A 24,003-nucleotide genomic window follows, 5' to 3' on the forward strand; every position below is an offset into this window, starting at 1 on the left:
GTGACGACTCCGGGCTGGACTCCGCTTCGTCCACGGTGAAAGCCGATCCGGTGATCCACAGCGCAAAGTTGTTGTATTTCCTCAGCAACCAGCACGGATCAGCTCCAGGCATGACGAAGCAGATATCGTCCTCTTTTGGAAGGCCAAACAAAGTAGTTTCGCTTTCACAACGAAGCACACAGCGTCTTCACGACATGGCGGCGGCGGCGGCAACAACAAAACTACAGCGAGAATAAAAGTTACGCCATCTTTCTTTGCGTGAACATTTGGGCGGCGTTATGCAAATCTTCCCACATCGTGACGTAGACATGTGGGGGCGTGTTAGAACGAGCCGTTTTAGGTAGGCGTGGCTGACTCTTAACTTTTATAAAGAATATCTCTTTGGATTTGAGACTTTAGTCTTCTTTAGTCTTCTTTAGCACCAAGAGCTTGTAACACTCCAAAGAGAAAGGAAAAATTGAAATCACATCATATGACCCCTTTAAACATTTATTATGCAATCTAATTCCACTCTAATTTGTAATCATGCAATCTACTGTTTTCGTGTCCAGGTCACACAGTATCTTCTGGATAAGACCTTGATTATGGATGAAGACACACTGTATGACTTGTCTCTCAAGATTGAACCCAGGCTTCCTGCATGAACTACAACCTCAGTACCTGGCAGCTTCCATCTAGATGTGCTTCTCACTCTTGGGATGTTTTGAAGGCATGAAGCATGCCTAGTGTTTGAGAAAGAGGGACGTTAAGCAGGAAGGAAAAATTTCCATTTGAAAGTGTGAGAAAGTAGAGGGTCCAGGTTTGGAGGAGAGTATTAAACAGTGCTCACCACCACAATGTCCCCTGAATGGTGACTTTTATCATGGAAGGAATGAAGGATGAAACTGGCCACTGTCAGAGGTCAGGAGTCATGAGTGAGTTTCAGGGTCGAGCAGATGGATTCAGTATAAATTGTGAAGAGAGTGGTTGAAGATATGTAGCATGTACAGAAGTAGAGCTATTAGCCAGATCTTATGTAGTGTATTGTGGCCCTTGGCACATCCCCTCATTGGTAATGGTAGTGACTTTGTGCATGAACTAGACTGTGGGTTTGCTGTGTGCTTTGCCTCAACTTTACACTCCATGTGCTGTCCCATCTGCCAACAGCTGGCTGCACTGAACCAAAATGCCACATGAAAATTTTAAAAGATGCATCAGACTTCTAAGTAATGGGAATGTATAGTAGCTTTCTAAAATACTAACCAGTTGTAGATGATATTGATATTTCGTAATAGCCCCTGAAGCTATGTGAGCTCTTTAAAAATCAGTTGCTTATTGTGCCTTCTCATATTCACAGACACTTGTAAATGAAAACCAATGTCTCAGAAATGCTTAAAAGTTTGGATATTATTGGCCTGTGTAGCAAAGTGATGACAGAATGGAGATATTCAAACTATTTAAACTAATAAATACAAGTATACTGTAAATTAGCATTTTCTGCTCAAATTCAGCGTAAAGGCCTGTTCACACCAAGGGCAATAAAGACATAGTTTTAAAAATCATTCTCAAGAGCAGAGTCCACGCCACAACTATTATGATACGAAGGACCGATATTGTTGGGATCAACTTTTTTTTCCAGCTTATGAATGATAAAAAACATCGACAGTCAATCAGAATACATCCTGCTTTAAAGAGCTTGAGCATTTTAAGAGGCAGACAACATAACTGCACCTTTAATACAATAAGCACCATTAACATTGTGCTTTGGTGTGGACGCTAATTTAGTTATCTTTATAGTTATTCGTTTTTTGGTGTGAACAGGCCTTCATTTTAAAACATCGTACTTTAATTGCTTCAGCGTGCAGATATAATCCACTTACAGTAGGTTGCATCATCCATGCATTACAAAGTACAAGTTGACATATGCTTGTGCAATGCAAACCTTTTCTTGTCTGATTTTACAGTAAATTGAGGCTTTGCCGCCCCCTATTGGAGGAAAAGTTTATTATTGTTGAAGGATTCTTAACCAAATCTGACTCGCAAGTTCTTCAATAATCAATGTTTTCCTGCTTTTTAATGTAATGACCCCACTGGTCAGCTATCCAGAAAATAGGGTCTCTCCATAATTTGCATGAAAAATTCAGTGATCGCATGTTTGGAAATTGCATTGCAAGACATGTTTTGTGGTCATGTGTCATTCAGCTGCTGTGTAGCCTCTTTTAAACTCTCTAGAAACCTCAAGTAAAACAGATACATACATATATTTATCTTCTCATCTGACTGCACTTCTTTATCTAAATACTTCTGATCATAATAGCTGGAGATTTCATATGCATAGACTGGCAGAGAACTGTCAAATTGGCCATAAATATATATCTACCACTGTGCTGTATGAAGACAATGTTGTTTTTGTCAGATCTTTCCTTTCTTCGGAGTGGGATGGATTTCTGTTCTTTATGTGCACGCGTGTGAGAGGCAGGAGAGCTTGTAGGTGTGAATGAGGTGAGTGGGTTGGAAAGGTGTGAGTTACACTCTCATCAATGTAGCGTTGTTATCTTTAAAACAAGTGTGAATCAGTAGTATTTATTTCCTGGCATATTTATTTGACCCTTTTTGTATATAGTGTGTCAATATGGATTTATGATATAATGTGATTTTTGTCCCCATCCATTGCCATGTAATGTTTTCATTTCAGCAAGCACTCTTGTTATTGTTACATTTTGCTAAATGTGTTAAGAAAAATGTAGCATATCTGATTAATTTACAATCCTTTGTCCTTTTTCGCTCTCTTTTTTGTGGGTTTAGTGTGTTGTGCACACAGAATTGTTGCTTTGGTATGTTGCATGTCTTTGCATGTTCAGGTTGGATTCCTTCTGTGAAATCTGCTTTTTGTACATTTCTGCATCAAACTATTTTTCCTTCCTTTTTATTTTATCACTGATTCTCTTGGAGAATGTATGGCTTCTGTAATTAAACTCCATGCTTTCATTTCAAATAAACAAATCAAACAAACAATGGAATCTACAATAAACTATTAATCAAATGATAGATTAGATATCAAATCAGATAGATAGATACATCCATGATACGTCTCTCTTGTTCCACCACCTCCAGAAGGTGCTATAGGATTGATATCTGGTGACTAGACTGCCATTTGAGTATAGCGAACTCATTGTGATGTTTTATGTTTCTCAAAACTGAAACGGTGAGGTGTAAGATCACAGCTTCAGTTCTCTAGTATAAATCGGCCTCTTCAGAAGGGTGTGGAATGTGAACACATTAGAGTGTTATAAGTGTCCAGGCACTAATGTCAAGGTCTCTCTTTCTGCTCATAATCCTACAGAGGAAGGGAGGGATGAGCACCAGATAATGCACAAGCTCTTGGGCTGTGCAAATCAAATACCAGTTTAACTTTATCCCTCACACACTGTCCCACTAAACAAGTGAGCTTTATATATCATGTGTAGCCACATATGACAAAGTACAACATTTAAAAGGGTATTTTCTCTGAAAATGGAGACACGTAATTAACATTGTAAAGTTTTTTTTGTAATACTTAGCAAATCTAAACACGGACGGTAAAATAATAATAATGGTGGGTGAAAGGTAAACATATGTATGTATAGTATCATAGTCACCAGCTGTGTACAGTATCACTGGCACGTAACTGGAGGTTTCCACTGGTTAGGGAGAACTCAAGGACACAGAGACGTGGTGTCATGCTGACAGATGAAATAGGATTGACTGGAGAGATGAGCTCTTATTTTAAGCACAGGCCCAGTGAGGTCTCACTCTACAGGGAACAGTCTGCTGTACTGAAGCGTGAGACCCCTTCAGTCCTACAGGTGAGTACAATAAAGCATTCGCTTTAACAATCATTTGTATTTGTATAGCTTTATTATTGACAGAAATGTAAAGAAACCAGGAAGCTAGATGCCAGTTGCAACAGTGCTAGGTATATTTTATGACAGTCTGGTTCAGTGTGTGAACTTTTTGATACTAATCTGTTAAGTAATCTGAAATGCAACACAAGTTCATCTCTTTACCAAAATGTCTGCTAATAATTAAAAAACATGTAAAATAACGTGTTTTCCATTTGCAGAAGCCTATACCATTTTTTATTATTTTCCTATGTTTATATAATGCACACCATTACATTCTCAGAATGCTCAAGAAGTTTGACCATGGCACAACCACCCTGTCTTATTGTAAGCCCCTCTACGTGGTCACAGGTCATGTGATTATTGTAACATATCCATTTCCAAAGTTTGGACACCATTGCATAAAGACCATTTGCTGTGGATCCACTTTCAGCTGTAACACTGTAGACAGCGTTGACCTCTTTGGCATACAGCTACAATATTTGGAACCACTGAGACCATAAATTCCTCAAAGGGACCACAAACTGAGTATTTTGTAAAGAAGCAGGATGGTGATAACATACTAGTTAGGATAATGGTGAAAAAACAGTATTAGCAAGTAGGCCTATAGTCTCTACTAAAAAAATAATAGTGTATTTAGATTTGTTGAAGTGTTGTGTAAGATTTATCAAAAATGTTTGGGTAAAGTTTTAGAAACCTGACAACTGGAACATAGATGTGACGCACGGGCTGCACTGCTGGTACTGGGGCATGTAAATTATAAGCTGGCATATATTACTGTGGCATCAAGTTCAAAGCCGATGTATATTTGGATACTCCTCAGTGGAAAAAGTCAACATGTATGTCAGGACACAGAAGTTGCTCACCGTGTCAAACTACTGTATCGACAAGTAGAGCACCTTTGATTAACACTGATTCATTCAGTCATAATGTCATAATTTACATGTCATAATTTATTTTCTGACCAGAAATGAAAGTATTTTGTAATGTTTTCTCATCATGTTTATTCGTTCATTGAAAGTCCACACAACCTAGATTTGTATGCATCAAACTTGGTAAAAGTAATCCATATGAAACGAGTGGTTTAATCGAAGACTTCTGAAGAGACACATCGCTTTATATGATGAACAGATTAAATTTATGCTTTCATTCACATGACTAGAACACTGAGCAAAGCTCTAGAAAACACGCCGAGTTTACCTTATTTCATGAGATGTGTGTTGATCATTAGGCTCTTTGATGAGTGAAAATCTTGGTTTGCATGTAGACTACTTTCAGTGGACAGACAAAAATGATTAAAGGATATTTTAAAAAATCTTCATTTGCTTTTCAAAGATGAATACGAGTCTTTTGGAACGGTTTGGAGTTTGGAATGGCATGAGTGACAGAATTTTCATTTCTGGGTGAATTATACCTTTAATTTTTTGTATTGGCCATCTAAGACATGAATTCAAATGGTTGAGTAAACCAAACGAATAAAAGATATAAAGGTATTAATATCACTGAAATTAATTCACAAAAAAATCATTGCTCTCGAGTTCGAATCCTGGCTCGATGACCTTCTGTCTCCCACTTCGCTTCCTGTAACTTCTACACTGTCATACACTAATCAAGTAAAAAAAAAAAAACGCCAAAAATAAATATTTAAAAAAGGATTATTCAGTCACATGAAAAAGCAGTTTATTTTACCTGACAAAACATTTTTAACACAAAAATTAATGCTGTCCTCTGCTCTAAAGTTAAAGTTGATGAGTGGCTGATCGAGTGGTGAGGATGGCAAGCATGTTCACTCGAGTGCTGTCTGGACGCAACACGGCTGTGATCATGGCCGGCCTGGGTGCGGGTACCCTGGTATCCAGCTATATCATGATGATTGAGTCAGGAGTCTCTGCTGGGGAGAAAAAGAAGCTGTACCCACCCAGGTGAGTAGGAAAGTTGACCACTTAGTTTCCCGTTATCCTGAGTACTTAGTTTCCAGTTAACCTTGGTTTTTATCTTTCCAAGTGCTGACTACCCAGACCTGCGCAAACACAACAACTGCTTGGCTTCTGCCTTGACTCCTGCTATTTATGGCCAGCTGAGGGACAAGCTGACCCCCAATAACTGGAGTCTTGACCAATGCATTCAGACTGGAGTGGACAACCCTGGTCATCCCTTCATCAAGACTGTGGGTATGGTGGCTGGTGATGAGGAGAGCTATGAGGTACAAAACTGGGCCAAACGGCAGTCAAAATAGGCTTTAGAAGATATTAAAATCATAATTCTCGTATTAAGGCTGCCTTCACATGCTATTGGAAATGTTCTACTTCCCACTTTTGAAGGTGTAATTACGAGTTTGCAATATGCACCAAATAGTTATGTATATACATAAATATATGCCTGTAACAGCAAGAACATACTTATTATAAATGTAATAAATGATACAGTGGGGGAAATATTAATTTGATCCCCTGCTTATTTTGTAAGTTTGCCCACTTACAAAGAAATGAAGGATCTGTCATTTTGATGGTAGGTTTATTTGAACATTTAGAGATATATACAGTGGGGGAAATAAATATTTCCCCCACTGTATAATAAACTTATAAAACTTTATACTACTACAGTTTCTCCACCATGTTTAAAGTTTATATTCCACTGTGATAGAGAACTGCACAAGAACCATAAGAACACAATAAAAACAGTGATGGAAGACAAGGCCTCTCCATCACTCCCACCCAACTGGGAAACTCAGGTATCAAAAGTATCTCTGAGTTAGTTGTAATATGGCTTGAAAGGCTGTTCATGTTTAATTTCCGACTAGGAATATTTAATTAGGAAATGATAATTCCGATTGCACGTAAAGGCAGCATTAGCCAGTAATAATTGAAATATGAGGAGCAACAGTGCTGATGATATTTAATGAAATTTTGGCTCCATTTTTGGACTTTTATATACCAATATGTTTGGAACAAGAGTTTCCTGATCCAAATTCTTTATCCAAATTAGCTGTTAAATTGTAAAATAATGTTTGTTGTGCATTTTAGTGCGTCATTTCCTACTTTTTGTTTCATTTATATAACTTACAGTCTTAAAATCGACCTTAAACATATTCACTATTATTTGAAATATAAATATTAAGCCAACAAAATTAAAATCGACAAGCGACAAAATTATGACATATCTTTTTGTCACAGGCACAATTTAACTACAAAATCTTTATGAGGCTACTAGTGGCAATGATATGTTTTTTTTTTTTTGTCACAAATAAAAGAAACAAACTGCAAAATCATGTAATTTCATTGCTATAGTATGTTTAACGAGTAATGCAGTTTTTTTAGAGTTAAGTTTTGGACTGTGGTCACTGTGAGTCTAGTTTGAAGACAGCAATATTATAGTCAAAGGACTATATATAATATACAAAGGAATTTGTGTTCATTTTATAATACAATAAGAGTAGTAGATAATTATTTTATTGTCCATGGTCAACTCTGTCAATTAGTGGCATCAAAATTAAGTAGGCTACTTCGACATAAATACAGTACATGCAGATGAACTTTATCATTGACTATGGCTGTGATCCTCAGGTTTTTGCTGAAATCTTTAACCCAGTCATTAAGGACAGGCACAATGGCTATGACCCTACAACCATGAAGCACCCAACAGACCTGGACAGCTCAAAGGTAAAGGTTCCTCTGTTGTCTTTGGTTCTGATCCCTTTTTACAAACTCATTCCATCGAGGGCTCATGCAAGGTGAGACCTTGCTCAGTTTAGTTACACTGAAAACTGAATGTTTCTACCAATGGCCTCTGAACAGATCACCTCCAGGATGTTTGATGAGAACTATGTGCTGTCATCACGTGTGCGCACGGGCCGCAGTATTCGTGGGCTCAGTCTGCTTCCCGCCTGCACTCGTGCTGAACGCCGTGAGGTGGAGCGTGTGGTGGTCCAGGGTCTTTCTGGTCTGAAGGATGATCTGGCGGGCAAATACTACAGCCTGACAGAGATGACTGAGCAACAGCAGCAGCAGCTGATTGATGTAAGTACACACCAGAAACACATTTCAGCATAAGCTCACTGTAGGCAAATTACTATGGAAGCAGACACAAATATGTCAGTTGCGTTTATCCAGTTTTTCCCGGTTTTCAAACTTCACAGACCTCCAGACCAGATATAAAATCATACTAATTAAAAACGTTATCTTATATAATGATTTTTCTATATTTTATATCTTATCTGCAGATCACCTGCAGTACCTCCACAAACCTTGAGAGGTCCCTGTTTAAAAATCTTGGCAGTATGTCATTCTCACATTCACAGTAAAAGACAATATAGCAATAAAGCAAATATTAAAGCTTAAAATTAGCAAACAGAACAAAGCGAAGAGTGAACATTAGCATTATGTGTGGTCACAGAACCTCAATTATATATCATACTGTCATCATCATGCTGAAAAGATAATGTTTGACCAGCATGAATTTCCGTGATAATTTATATTAGTGCTAGTTTGATGCTTTACAGCACTGCAGTGATGATAGTTTTTTGTAGGCTAACCAGGAAGTTAGGAAGTAGGATTTTTACATTGACGTTTGGATTATTGCAAAACAAGCTCTGTGACTAAAGTTTATGATTTTTACCCTTTTTTCATCATTATATCCTGAACAAATGAACACAACATTAAAAAGCTAAACGTAATCTATAAACAAAGTACACCACAGTCACATGACTTTAACGTCATCATCAGTTCTGAACTTCTGACAACTCTTTCAGTCTTTATTTAAAAACTTTGAAAGTTTCTTTGAAAGTTTGAGTCTGAATAGTTTACTAAAGTGTGGTTATAAGCACAATGAGACTGAGTTTAGAGTTTACTTTAAAAGAAACTTAAAACTTAACACTTCAGAAACTTAAAACTTTTTTCAGTATTACTGATGGATTTTAAGATATTGAATAAAACGTGAAGATATTTTGAGCTTGTGTTTAACCACAGACTTTATTTCAGGCTTTTAAACCCATTCAAAAAACCCATTGACCTTAGAATTATGGAACCGGAAGTGCTAAAATGCTGCATTTCCAGGGTTTGGCCTACGAAAATACATCATCCCTGCAGCACTCAATTCTGTCTGGTATATAAACATAGTAATACTGTTGACACTTAACAAAACTTCCATAAACTAGCATCCGTTTACTAGCATAAACTTCATATTTGCTGGTTTAGCGACTTTTAGGAACACTAGCCCAGTATCCATAACATGACACATGCTCGTCTTTTCATCAGGGCCGTTGCATCCCTTGCGAAAAATAAGTTTGTTCAAGTGTGCTATTAGTATACTTCTTTTAAACCAAAAATAGGAAAGTATACTTTCAGTTTACTTTGTATGTACTTCTCAGACATGGGCTTTATGTACTTCTCAGAAATATACTTAAAATGACATTTAAGTATACTTGACTTATGCTTAGAAAAAGTCTAAATATATTTGAGCTATACTTGTGCTCCGAGAATCCATTTTCATTGTTATATGGTAGGGGGCGCTATTACACATCTTCTGTACGGAATTTCCAAAAAAACACAAGTGAAGAAGAAACGAAACAACTGCCTTGTCCAAATACCCACGCTTGTGGTCTTTGCACTTGACCACTTGACTACTTATATGTATATAAGTATTTGGTCCAAGTGTTCAAGTGAGGATGAAGACCACAAGTGTGTGTCGAACTTTTCATTACCTGATGGGACACACTTATAGTGTTGTAAAAATGCAAGTGTTTACATAGCATTATTTTAATTTTAATTTTAAATACTTTGCATTTTAAAATCAACTTCTAAATGTCTGTTCAGTCAGTAGTCCCTATAGCATGACACAATTTAATTTGTGGTGCTTCTAATTAAGTGATAAAAAGCAGTTGCAAATGTTTACAAAATAAATATCACCACTACCCATCTTTACACCAATAAAACGTGCAACACTTTGCTTTTCTACCAAATTATATGTAATATCTATTTATTATATTAATATCTAACTTACACTGGAAAGGTTTCCGTTACCTCTTACGCGATCTCGGCAAAAAGTCTCATGATTTATTTCCAGAACATGATGCATGATGGGATACACTAGTAAGCCTGGAATAGCGCTCCGGAGTTTGGATTTAGTGTGCGTTAAGGGCACTGTGCTTTGGCATTTTTAAGACCTGGGACAGTCTTGCGCACTTACTTCCTGTCGCGCGCAAGCACTCTCAAGTGGCCAAGACCAAAAGTGTGGGTATTTGGGCAAGGCAAAAAGATGCTTTCACATGTAATCTAACACGATCATTAGACATAAAACAGCATCAAAACTGTGTAACGTTATGGAATAAAACGTCGACCAATGAAGAGGTAATAATGACTGTCAAGCTTTGGGGTGTTGATCGACTTCATCTATGTTTTGATTATCATTCTGAATCCAATTAATAGTCTTTTTTCAGATTTTTGTTCAAAATGTTGTTTATTTCTTTATTTTTTTGTTTATAAAACTTACCCACATTCAAGTGTTTATAAAAAAGAATGCATGAAGCTAGAATAAAATGCTTTTTGTTTACAAGCAGATACCCTGTTCTTTTGATGTTTAGTATGTTCACATATTCATATAATAAAAGATATACAAATTAATACCTAAATAGGGACATAGTAGTATACATAAAGTATGATGTAAAGTTCACTTAAAGAAAACTTACGAGTATACTTGCAGTATAAAACTACTAAACTAGTAGTTTACTGAGATTATACTTCAAAGTGTACAAAAAAATTCTTCAAGTATTTAATTAGTATTTATGACTGGTTTTGTGGTCCAGGGTCACATTTATCCTTAAAAGGCGCATATTAGTACTTTAAAGATACATATTTGTACCTCAAGTATATATCAGTACCTTTTGAAAGGGTACCACCCCAGAGACAGCTTTTGTATCTTTTTTTCTGAAAGTCAAATCTTTTTGCCAAACGTCAGATCTAGTCTGCAGATATTGGGCAGTCAGAGTTTAGTTTAGTCTATTTCATTTATGTAACAGGGACCTTGTGCAACACAGTTGTTATGCCATAGCTTAGAAGCTCATTTGAATCTTCTGGCTGGGATGATATTATTTAAAATTACGACACTACATTACAATAAAAAAGATTTGAGAAGATTTTAGAACACATATTGCTTTCATTTGTTATGCATTTCCTGTGTTCGAGACAGCTTGAAAGTCGCATTCTTTGTCCTCGTGCACAAACGGCAAATAATCAGACAAATTATAATTTTACTTTGTGGCATAGATTTGATAATTACTGTTCAACTATTAGGCCCAACTTTCATGGCATGGCCAAATTCCTTTTCTTGCAGTAAATTAATGGTGTGTAATATCATAATTTAACCATAGTATACAAGAGAAACTTTTTTATTTATCTCAAAACCAATAAGACTACAGGACCATATATAAATGTGCCATAATGAAGAAGAGGAAAATGGAGGTCCTGTACACTCAAGTGAATGGCTGTTAGATGGAATGGGCTTTTCAGTAAATGTTGATAATGATCTGGCACTTCCAGGTGTGTTCCGTTGATATAATTTACTAGGCTATATGTTGTGTTGTGGATCGTTATTGTCAAAACTATTTTAAGATAGGGGATATTGTATGTGTACAGGAGCATAAATCAAGCATAGCGTTAGTTCTGGCAGGTCACGTTAGTCAAGCTCGCATCAGCTGACCTTCAGCTGATCCCCATCTACCTATGGGAATACGACACTTATCTAAGCATTCTTATATAAGGTCCCTCAGTATTATCAGCAGTTTTCGCATTGCTCAATAGCTAATTACCCTCCTCCATCCCCAACTACTTCTTTGTCAATCATCTTTGACGATAGTGGTCCTGACAGAACTATGAGAAAACATAAAAACGTGCTGCAAACGTGCCTTTATTTGTTTTATCAGTAGTAATTTAAATATCAGACAGGCAGCACCCCTCAAAAGAATACCTCACGCACAGCCTGAAGCCCATGTGTCAGTGTGATTAGATGGTTCACGTGTGTTTAATCCACACATAGTAGGCTAATAGAAACAATGAAATGAATACCACTGTATTACGAGTGAATGAGAGAAATGTGTCCTTGCAATCTTCATGCTATATAAAATGTTAGCATTTATTTTGTTTATATTTCATTTAACGGAGGTATTTTTATTTCTTAATAACCTTCATAACAAGGTCCTGCACACTGGTCTCAAGTAACTGGTTGATTTATTCCTAAAGAATCCGTAGCATCATGCACACAAAACATTCTCTCTAGTTCACCAGCAGATGGCAGTATGTTAACATGTGATGAACGCATGCAGAAGGCAAACGCCATAAAATGTGTTTTCCATAATAACATTTACTGTTGTAATAACTTGAATATTATAACCCAAATTTAGCGTATTATATAGATAATTTATCAAGGTGATACTACCAGTTTAAAGGTGTTATTTACTCTCAAAATATATAGCCTATACAACAAAACCTTTTTTAAAGTTGTATTTTATTGTTTTTAAGAATTAAAAAATTTAACTTGTTACAAATATATATTTTTAAAAAATCTTAATGAAATAAACATAACAGACAACCATAAATGAGTGAAAAATATTAAACCCACCTCTAAATACTTGCATATTAATGCACGTTCACCTAAATTGCTCAAACCTAGAATGGGACAAATAATTGAGCTTTTCTGTTGCTTAGTTCTGTTTTAATTCAGGCTGTTTTGAGATTATGGCATGTAGCCTGTCCCAGTCTGAGACGGGGAGAATCCTCCTGCTGGTCACGGATGTGTGCTCTGGGTGGATAAAGATGGCATCCCGCTGATGTCTGTGACCTTCATGGTGGCTTACTCCTCTGCCAGCCACTGATTTCTGATTTAGTGCTGCTCTTGTCAGGAGCTGTGAGGTGCTTTCCATGCACCGACAGAGCAACTCAAGGGCAAGTGTGGACAGGCTGGGTGAATAAAGCAAACAAGGAAAAGCAGGGAATGGCTTTTGTGCATTAGAAGTGCATTGTGTATCTCTCTGTCTTCATACTTTTGTTTTGTTTTTTTGGTAAGGTTATGACATAATTTTTGTTTTGATTTTGATGACCATAATCAGATACATGGCCAAAGTGGAGCATGGTATTGTGAAATAGATACACATGCAGCCTTCATTTCATTCATAACTCAAATCTCATCTTTGTGCATATATCACTGATTCATTAGCATACACCCATATCCATGGGACCATGTTATAAAAAATGAAGAATAAAAAGAACGTCTTCAGTGGCCCTAAGGGCTGACTATTAACTGAAAGTAGATTTTTCAACGAACACTTTTGACAAAATCTCATTCATTCCATTTAAAGAATCTCCTAATTGTCATTATATTCTGTTTTAATCATGAGACACTTGTGCGTTTTGCTTAAAGTGATGCAATACACCAGTGAACAGAGCATGCGTTCACAGGGGGACCAGAGAGGCAGAGGGTCTCTCAGAGCAGATGCTAAAACTGATGATGATGGATGTCTACATGGAGACTGTTGAATGATCAGGGGAGTCTTGTGTAGATTCTGCATTTTCCATTGTTTCATGAAATCTTATATGCAAATTTACAGGGACAATTAGTTTCACATCAGTGCGGGAGAGTGGCAATTTCAGATTTCGCTTTTTACCATGTGTTTTATATCATAAAATATGAATGTAAAAAAGAGTGGAATAGTTTTATCTGTTGCTACAGGCATTACAGTAATTATTTGATATCTGGTTACATTTGTCCAGGTCTGTCTGGGTCTTCTGTCATTTGATAAAGGCGATTGCTGAAGTGACAGTAGATGGTTCTTCTCACAGTTGAAAGGAATCTTTGCTAAATGGACACAGTCTGGCCATTGTATCGGAGAAAAGATCAAGCAGATGTTTGTGGGCTGTTCCACCTCCCCAGTGGTAACGATTACAAACCACACAAGGTGATCAGGAGAAAAAAACATGCCACACTAATTGGTTACAATTTTGCTTTAGATATTTGTCTGCAAGGGGCTACAAGCAGATAAGCATACATCCCTACAGACTTATTGCAACTGAAATGTATGAATGCAGTAGTAATGTGCAGTATCATAAGCTATCTCTGTAAAATGTGTTGTATGCTACATCTACTGTATAATTATGTTGGTGTTTTACTGCTATAGAAAAAGCAAAGGGTCTTATCAAGGGAGTAATGTGTCTTACGTTTCCCAAATTTTTCAAGGACCCTTCAAGGAATGTTATGCTTCTGTTTTATCTGTCCAACTGATGATCCAGGGTAGACGACCACTAGTATTTACATCTTCCCATGAGCTGTAAAATCTTGTTCCATAGAAGAATAATTTCACCTCAAAATAAAATGTAATGCCATAATTTGCTCATCTTAATGTCGTTGCAAATCTTTCTTCAGGGGAAGATAAAAAAGACAACATTTTAAAGAATGTTGAACATTGACTGTCATTGTTGGAGAGAGAAAAAAAGTAATTTTCCAAAATATTTTCTTTTTGTATTCCTCAGAAGAAGGCCAAAGAAGTTTGAAATGACATTCGTTTTCATCTGATGATGATGGATGTCTACATGGAGACTGTTGAATGATCAGGGGAGTCTTGTGTAGATTCTGCATTTTCCATTGTTTCATGAAATCTTATATGCAAATTTACAGGGACAATTAGTTTCACATCAGTGCGGGAGAGTGGCAATTTCAGATTTCGCTTTTTACCATGTGTTTTATATCATAAAATATGAATGTAAAAAAGAGTGGAATAGTTTTATCTGTTGCTACAGGCATTACAGTAATTATTTGATATCTGGTTACATTTGTCCAGGTCTGTCTGGGTCTTCTGTCATTTGATAAAGGCGATTGCTGAAGTGACAGTAGATGGTTCTTCTCACAGTTGAAAGGAATCTTTGCTAAATGGACACAGTCTGGCCATTGTATCGGAGAAAAGATCAAGCAGATGTTTGTGGGCTGTTCCACCTCCCCAGTGGTAACGATTACAAACCACACAAGGTGATCAGGAGAAAAAAACATGCCACACTAATTGGTTACAATTTTGCTTTAGATATTTGTCTGCAAGGGGCTACAAGCAGATAAGCATACATCCCTACAGACTTATTGCAACTGAAATGTATGAATGCAGTAGTAATGTGCAGTATCATAAGCTATCTCTGTAAAATGTGTTGTATGCTACATCTACTGTATAATTATGTTGGTGTTTTACTGCTATAGAAAAAGCAAAGGGTCTTATCAAGGGAGTAATGTGTCTTACGTTTCCCAAATTTTTCAAGGACCCTTCAAGGAATGTTATGCTTCTGTTTTATCTGTCCAACTGATGATCCAGGGTAGACGACCACTAGTATTTACATCTTCCCATGAGCTGTAAAATCTTGTTCCATAGAAGAATAATTTCACCTCAAAATAAAATGTAATGCCATAATTTGCTCATCTTAATGTCGTTGCAAATCTTTCTTCAGGGGAAGATAAAAAAGACAACATTTTAAAGAATGTTGAACATTGACTGTCATTGTTGGAGAGAGAAAAAAAGTAATTTTCCAAAATATTTTCTTTTTGTATTCCTCAGAAGAAGGCCAAAGAAGTTTGAAATGACATTCGTTTTCATTTTAGGTGAACTATCCCTTTAAGAGGTCTTTTAAGGAAAGCCTTTTAGTCAAGTTTTTCTTTGCATTCTTTTGTTTTATCGTGGCCGTAAAACCAAAATTAAGCATTGCATCAATCTAAATCATTATGTTTGTTTAAAATATTTTGAAACATATTGCACACAATTTTCAGTGTTGTGAGGATATATCAGAATGTATCACTGGAAAAAAATATGTTGTGTTGACTATCAAATGACCATGATTATATCCTTGATCGTGAAAATAATAAAATAGCCTATAAAATAAGGATCAGGATTTGTGCCAGGCCATTCTTATTTATATGTATATTATGATAATTTTTTCTTTTTACTTAATGTCAGGGGGTAAATATTTATTCCCATTGACAACATGGCAATGTCAAGCAATTCTAGAGAAGGGGTAAAAATCTGGACAAATGATTCATGAACTTGAGGATTATTGAGCGTCCCTATTGGGCAAAGCATGTCCTTCCAGAATGTTGCTTTAGAAAAAGTCTGCTAAATTATAAGATCACTTCAGACAAACATATGTTTGAATTCCAAATGATTTCCACCTCTCCAGTGGTAACGATTACAAACCACACAAGGTGATCAGGAGAAAAAAACATGCCACACTAATCGGTTACAATTTTGCTTTAGATATTTGTCTGCAAGGGGCTACAAGCAGATAAGCATACATCCCTACAGACTTATTGCAACTGAAATGTATGAATGCAGTAGTAATGTGCAGTATCATAAGCTATCTCTGTAAAATGTGTTGTATGCTACATCTACTGTATAATTATGTTGGTGTTTTACTGCTATAGAAAAAGCAAAGGGTCTTATCAAGGGAGTAATGTGTCTTACGTTTCCCAAATTTTTCAAGGACCCTTCAAGGAATGTTATGCTTCTGTTTTATCTGTCCAACTGATGATCCAGGGTAGACGACCACTAGTATTTACATCTTCCCATGAGCTGTAAAATCTTGTTCCATAGAAGAATAATTTCACCTCAAAATAAAATGTAATGCCATAATTTGCTCATCTTAATGTCGTTGCAAATCTTTCTTCAGGGGAAGATAAAAAAGACAACATTTTAAAGAATGTTGAACATTGACTGTCATTGTTGGAGAGAGAAAAAAAGTAATTTTCCAAAATATTTTCTTTTTGTATTCCTCAGAAGAAGGCCAAAGAAGTTTGAAATGACATTCGTTTTCATTTTAGGTGAACTATCCCTTTAAGAGGTCTTTTAAGGAAAGCCTTTTAGTCAAGTTTTTCTTTGCATTCTTTTGTTTTATCGTGGCCGTAAAACCAAAATTAAGCATTGCATCAATCTAAATCATTATGTTTGTTTAAAATATTTTGAAACATATTGCACACAATTTTCAGTGTTGTGAGGATATATCAGAATGTATCACTGGAAAAAAATATGTTGTGTTGACTATCAAATGACCATGATTATATCCTTGATCGTGAAAATAATAAAATAGCCTATAAAATAAGGATCAGGATTTGTGCCAGGCCATTCTTATTTACATGTATATTATGATAATTTTTTCTTTTTACTTAATGTCAGGGGGTAAATATTTATTCCCATTGACAACATGGCAATGTCAAGCAATTCTAGAGAAGGGGTAAAAATCTGGACAAATGATTCATGAACTTGAGGATTATTGAGCGTCCCTATTGGGCAAAGCATGTCCTTCCAGAATGTTGCTTTAGAAAAAGTCTGCTAAATTATAAGATCACTTCAGACAAACATATGTTTGAATTCCAAATGATCGGTCCATAACCTTAAAATATGTGGACAATTTTTCATTTTGAGCTATATTTTTTGTTTCTTGCTCCTTCATCTTGAAAACTACATATGGACTTGGCAATTAAAGTCACTCTTGAATCATCTGGCAACACCCTCTATTTATTTAGCTGCATTTCAAAAATCTTCTGGACTTATAAATCACATACCATACTGAAATTCTTAAAATGATTTTATTCACCCACTTACATAAACCTTCCCAATTCTGTTGCATTTTTTAAGATAAACATTTACAAAAACCATATTCCAGTAATAAGCACAGACAATAAGTTAAAACATATCACAAACATACCAGCAGATAACAATATTTTTTTTTTCTTATCTACACAAACACTCAAGTTCATTTTGCTTTATGTAAACAACTTCCTGTTGATCCTGGTTGAAATTTTACATGCATCTGAATCTGATTATTTGGAAATTGGCTCTTACTCCAACGTGTTCAGTTCTGTACCTGAAAAATCACTCCAACATGTAGTACGTGCCGTAAAACAATCTGTACATGCACACATGTGGTCCTTAATAACGCGTCCTTTTACATTTAGTTTAGTTAAAAATAATATCACCGATCAGCGAAATAAATATGCTTGCTGTTGTTTCTTCATATATGAATGAAGAGTCAAATAAATACTCATAAATAAATAAATAACTCGCTGTTATTAAAATCAATAGCTATGAAAACCAAATAAACATGACCGAATCCAACAAATAAATAAATTACATACATTTCAAGCATTAAAACTATTACTAGAGTCTACATCTGCTGTATATAAGCATTGTCTGGGGTTTGTTTGGGTCCCATCATCCAGTAAGGCTGCCAATTTGTAATTTCACAGTTATAACCTCACATCCTGAGTGCTCCGTGACTGTTTTTCAGGAATACTTGGGGTTTGCAGTGACAGAAAAGACGTCTTGGATGCTCAAATTAGGTGAAACTCATGGAAACGGTGTGCTCAAGTGCTTTACGGCGCAGCGAAGCGATACTAGTCCCTCTCCACATATCACTGTCCGGCGAGCTGCACAGCTGAGGGGAGCCGCTCACATTCGTTGGACCCGAGAGGGAAGCGGGCACCATCCCTGGAAATGTGGGTTGATACAGATGCGATTGAAGACCGGAACCATTTGACGATAAGCTGCTGGAAAGGCCCATGGAGTTTGGTGGGGGGCCGGCTCCGAGACTGCACTGGGACAGGGACTGTGCCATCGCCTGCTGTCGGCCCAGCGCAGGCGGTATCTGCAGCTGTGAGACTCCAGGCATCCCGGCCGTGGCCCAGCGCGTGTCGTTGGCATGAAAAGAGCAGAGACTGTCGCCCATCGCAGCCGCAGACGGAAACTGATGCAGACCGTGTGTTGGCAGCAAAGTGCCCGGCGCCCGGAAAACGTTGGTTGTCTTCTTGCGCTTCTTCCATTTTGCGCGTCGATTCTGGAACCACACCTGAGAGGATAAACAAAAACAAACACTTAGAAAGTCACGCGTTTCGTTGGTGGGTATGAATTATAGTTGTATAGCCTAGGCTACTTTTATAACTTTATTGCACAGATATTTTGCTATAGGTTATACTAAACTGCATATAGGCTAACAATATTTATTTGAATTTAATTCTAAAATTAATAAAAAATAATTGTGTTGAAATAAATTAATAACATTTAATAAATAAAAACATAAATAAAATATATAGGCTAGATTACCGCACAATTTCTTGCAATAGCCTAGCCTAAGTTTGTGGGTAAAAGGCGAGCACTTTTTTTTAAATGCAGAATTGAGCCACTGTAAATATGTGGGCTTTGTACAGTTGGTTCTTAATGAATGCTGAAGGTTATAAACATGCACCTGCTTGTTTTTTTGTTGACGCTATGTAAAATTTAAAATATTAGGCTATATTGTCTTCACGGATATAACAAGCGGGAAGGTAATTTCAAGACAAAAAGAGACCAAGCAATTTCTATAATGTTTTGCAGACAGCCGGCGATGAAGTCGTCACAGCTGATGGCACATTCTAGGAGACAAATAGTTTGATGGCCTCCGTAATTCATCATGGAACCATAATCATGAATTCATGATGAAAATAAGTGCACAAGCAGCGTCCAAAATGGATATTATCCCTTCTTATTGTTGAGGTATTTTAACATTTAGCGTTTGGCTCATACGAATTATTATTGACACCTTACTATTATTTTTATTTTTTTATTTTATTATTTCTATTTTGCATATTTTATACTGCTGTTAACGACACAATTCGTATTCAGCTTCTACAACACGTTTTATAAAGTATTGTCTAATAGGGCATACATTCTGTTGACGTTGATGACTTGTTTCTTTGACGAAAATTTTGCAAATGTACTGTTTTTTTTCTTTTCGTTTGAGGGCATGTATTTCACTTTTTTTAATGGCATAAAAGGCGGTTCCATGTATTATACTGTTCTTTAGAGAGATTGGGAGGCGCTTAATAGTTGGATGAGCCCGTGAGCTTCCACAAATGGGAGCCAATCAGAATTGAGGGTTGAAAATGTCAGCCAACCAACCACTAAAATCCACAAACCGGCTTCATCTGCAGTTGCTCTCGTTCATTTCAAATCTGATTTATTGCGTCGCCCCTTTATTAGCTATACATTTTAAATGACTTCATAATCATGGCAAATAACCAGTGAATAATAACTCTTTCTGTACTGGTAAAAGGAGGCTTCACAAAAGGTGGAAAAGTCTAGTCTTTATAGCCTACTACTTGACCGACTTGGGATGCAATATCATTCCATCTAAACACATGGAATAGGGGGCACTTTTTGTAAAGACACTATTTGGTTGTAGCCCTACTTTCGAGGCCCTTTGCGAATCGAATGCAGAACGCGGGTCATATTTGCTTGTTTTCGTGTGAAGAGACTGAACACAGGGTTGCTATGGGTGCTGTGAGCTGCTTGTTTTTATTACCTTCATGTGAGTTACAGCTTTATTTGAGTGGAATCCATCTATCAAAAACGATGAATTCTTTGAGGCAGCTAACAACACATCCAAGGTACATTTCCAACTAGTCATTTTCAAGACCATTAAGCATTTGAAGTAATTAGTGCCAAATCTATGAGCTTTCATCTCAGTTATTACAGTGAAATCTGAGTAATGCGTGGTAATTTTACTGTGTTTAGATATATTGCAAGAAGGCGTTGTAAATCATGTTTGAAGAATTCTAATTTATTTCGGTAAAGGCTTGAGCTGAAACAGGCTACTGATGCGTACTGATGCCTCAGTTGTATCGATGTTTCATCAGCGCTGACGCAAGTAATTTGATTTATTTAATTCAAACTCGCTGACATACATTGCCTAATTTAATCCATTCAGCGAAAGCACATTCACCAGGCTGTCAAGTTTTCAGCGTGTTTTTGTATAATCAATCAGTGCTCCCTTCGTTTTGTGGCATGAATGTGCACGACCAAGCTGTTGGACTACTGAGAGTAATTAAGAAACACAAAGGATATGGGAATCTCGAATATCACTAAAAACCCTACAAATGCTGGATGGGTCTAAACATCCGTTCAGATCAGTGTAATATTTTTGTGCAATATCAGTAAATAATCTAGGCTACATAATCACGGCGGTGGATGACATCATGTTTATATAAAAATATTATAACTTAATATAATGACAACAATAGATTTGTCTGTTTATTATTATTATTATTAATTATTAACCCATAATTACTGGTGTACGCATTCTTTTCTGGCCATGCAAGTTGGTGATAGTCAATTATATTGAAATCATAGCTATCTCTGCTCCAAATGGTTTGTTATTTGAAAGGTTGCCATTTACAATTTACTGTAATTAGAGAAGGAATAATGTCGGTATTTATTATTATTGTTATTATTATTATTATTGGCTGTAAATGTTGCAGTGTTCATATATAAAATGTAAACATGATTTTGAATGTGCTTTAATATGCTTCTGGGTGTTATTTTATTATTTTCACAGAACAATTTCTGTTGATACTTACCGATTCCATCCATGAGGAATTCTTATTTATTTTGTGTAAATGACATTGCGGTTTGACATAAGTTGGATAATAGGTCCAAAGAGTTCACCATATACCGTGAAATAAGTGAATTGGAAAGTAACACAACGGCTCCTCCATTCAAGCAGACGCGACCCCCGTCGCATCTCATACTGTGATTAGACTCGGTGCCCTCCATGTGGACCCGATTTCAACGCGAGTTATCTGGGGAGAATACAATTATGGCCCTAAATAAAATAATCAGCATTGGACGGCGATTACCGTAATGAAATGGAGCTTTGGTGTGTCACGGAGTGGCTGGCCTCCATTACGGTCCGTAATGAGACTTTTGGGGGTAAGCACGACAATCATCTAAACATGAAAATGTGTTTACTTCGATGTCCACGTTTGCACTAAAACTTTGTTCTCGAAGTCTAAATGCAAGGTTTAGTCCTGGTTTACAGATGCATAATTCAGTTCTGGGCCCTATGGAAGAAGATTAGTCAAGTTTACTCTGACACAAAACCTGTGGAACAGTAATATAGCCTAGTATAGATATTTTTAAAAATTAAATGTAAAAAAAAAAAATCATATTTTGTAATTTGTTTTGTTTGAAATAAACAGTGAAGTGAACTCCGTGTCAGACAAGCAAAGGAATAGGGTGTGGTAACTAATATTTAAGACAATGCATATACTGACTATTCATTTAAGAAAGGCCTTAAGCGGCTTGCGAGAAGGGAGGACTTGGGTCAGTGGTCACTCCAAAGTGGGAACATGTGCTAGTAATTATTAAATTCCAGCATAATCACACTGCTAATGCAATTTAATGCATCAGCAAATTAATCCTGAAAATAATTAGTTTCACTGACCTTGTACATTGCAAGACGAGAGTGAAACAGTAATGCTTAAATGCGTCAAACCACACCCCTTCCATAGAAAACTCGATGTGAATGAGTCTTATAATTTTCATAAAGCAATAAAAATAGGTATATTAGGCCATCTCTCAAAACGGCGATTTTTACAATGTATCATGTCATTGACAAAATTGGAGAAAAGTGCAAGTGAATCTGTGAGGTCTCTCAAATGCTTGATTGCATTATGTGGAAGTGAAAACATTTCGCCTGTTTTTTTTGTTGTCGTTTATTGTCTTCGCCTATTATATTCGTTAAAAATGAATGATCTGAACAGGTGTTTATTTTACATTTACCTAAAGCTTTACCCATGTTAATTTAAATTGCATTAAATCTGCTCGTTTTGTCAATATGCCAGAAGATTCCAACCCATTCGAACTACCGTGTTGCGCCTGAAAGTTCAAAATAAAATAATAAAAAAACTCGCACTCTGTATGATAAATCATAAAGCCTACAATTTGACTCCTATACTGATGATACAACTTCAGCAATTTGCGACCCAGCTGCAAGCCCATTATCTATACAGACCGAGGCGGTTCAGCTCCTTTCTGCTCATTCCACTAATCTCCTGTCTCCACTCCATTTATTTGCCACTTCTCTGCTGCTTGTCCACAAAAATACAACTCTAGCGCCTCCAAGATTAATTGATCGTCAATTTAGCTCTAATTCGGACCAAGTCAGGTGGTAAATGGTCTACTTTTACTTGATTGTAACTGAAATGTGTGCAGGTTACGTTGATATATTTTGATTACTTATCAATTACGCACAAACGAGATACATTTATTGAATAAATTGCTGGCTGATTTTTCTAATAGAGTTTGTAGATATCACTATTGATTATAAATGCGCACTAATAGTTTCTTTCCGGATTTGCTTGCTAACTTTTCGGAATGTCAGCACAACATTCATTTTTCATGAAATCAGCAGGGCGCGTGGGCAAGCTGCCATTAGTCAGGTGCATTATGGGGCAGATCTTCAGTAATGTGTGTTCTTTGCTCAGAAAGCCTGACATACTTTGTCACACTTTGTGTCAGTTACAAATAATTTCAGTTGTCATTGTTAGCATATACAAAGCTGAACTCACCAAATGAATATCTCATCTACGCTGCTTTACTGCAGCTTTGAGAAATGCAGATAATCCACTTTGAATGAAGAGTTGCCCCAGTGGAGGCATTTTATTCTTATACTGAGGCACTTATGTGAAACATAATAAATGGATTCGTCGCTTCTTAATTCAAAGAATACATTTTTGTTGGCACAACAGTAGCCAAGTGAACAATTTTTTGGCATTCTACTATAGGCTAGATGTAGATCTAGATGCGTCATTCCCTTTCTAAACGTAAAATATAGGCTCCTCTGTAACGAAAACGAATCATACATAGGCTATTCCACTGGAGTAAAGTCACTGATGTTATTTCTTAGCTACTGTAGAAGATTATTGGAATATAGAAAACTGTACATAATCTTTCCAAAAAATATATTATTTTATCAAGCCAATATAGGCCTATTTGTTGGCCTGTAGCACATCTTGCACCAACCTGTAGCAAAGCTACATCTGGGGCCCATTTTACATTTTTGTGTAATCAAAATAAAATCGATATTACAAATGCGCACATCACGGAGGAGAACTAACAACACTTGTAAATCCTTGAAATGCGCTTAGCAATACTTTAATTTCGCCATACCACCCTCTCACCCCATTTGTTCTTCCATAAGAACATATTCATTTGTATTTATATAACTGCACTGAGACATGATTTGCCAAGTAATTGCCTAGCACGACGTTATTTTTATCTGAGGGTAGTAGGCTATAAATGAAGTTGGACCACACA

At 36.5% G+C, this 24,003-nt stretch overlaps 3 protein-coding genes across 3 annotated transcripts in view; 2 read left to right on the top strand and 1 right to left on the bottom strand.

The window, feature by feature from the left end:
• The window catches only part of rasgrf2b (Ras protein-specific guanine nucleotide-releasing factor 2b), a 62,464-nt gene extending 59,553 nt beyond the window's left edge, over positions 1-2,911 (top strand). The window contains exon 29 of the mRNA XM_016501062.1: positions 552-2,911. Within this exon, the coding sequence (XP_016356548.1) occupies positions 552-644 (93 nt within the window). The 3' untranslated portion in view covers positions 645-2,911. The remainder of the gene's footprint in view (positions 1-551) is intronic.
• Positions 2,912-3,669: 758 nt separating this feature from the next.
• ckmt2b (creatine kinase, mitochondrial 2b (sarcomeric)) lies at positions 3,670-8,883 on the top strand. Its single transcript, XM_016501063.1, has 5 exons — positions 3,670-3,824; positions 5,600-5,782; positions 5,865-6,063; positions 7,424-7,519; positions 7,655-8,883. Exons 2-5 carry the CDS (start codon positions 5,634-5,636, stop codon positions 7,907-7,909), a joined length of 699 nt encoding a protein of 232 aa, XP_016356549.1. The 5' UTR covers positions 3,670-3,824; positions 5,600-5,633; the 3' UTR covers positions 7,910-8,883.
• Positions 8,884-18,070: 9,187 nt separating this feature from the next.
• LOC107699682 (homeobox protein orthopedia B-like) lies at positions 18,071-20,215 on the bottom strand. Its single transcript, XM_016501018.1, has 2 exons — positions 20,210-20,215; positions 18,071-18,718 (listed from the first exon to the last, which is right to left on the bottom strand). The coding sequence occupies exons 1-2, from the start codon at positions 20,213-20,215 to the stop codon at positions 18,209-18,211; spliced, it is 516 nt and encodes a 171-aa protein (XP_016356504.1). The 3' UTR covers positions 18,071-18,208.
• Positions 20,216-24,003: the final 3,788 nt, after the last annotated feature.

Source organism: Sinocyclocheilus anshuiensis, unplaced genomic scaffold (assembly GCF_001515605.1).
Source record: "Sinocyclocheilus anshuiensis isolate Anshui unplaced genomic scaffold, SAMN03320099.WGS_v1.1 scaffold278, whole genome shotgun sequence".
Taxonomy (NCBI): Eukaryota; Metazoa; Chordata; class Actinopteri; order Cypriniformes; family Cyprinidae; genus Sinocyclocheilus; species Sinocyclocheilus anshuiensis.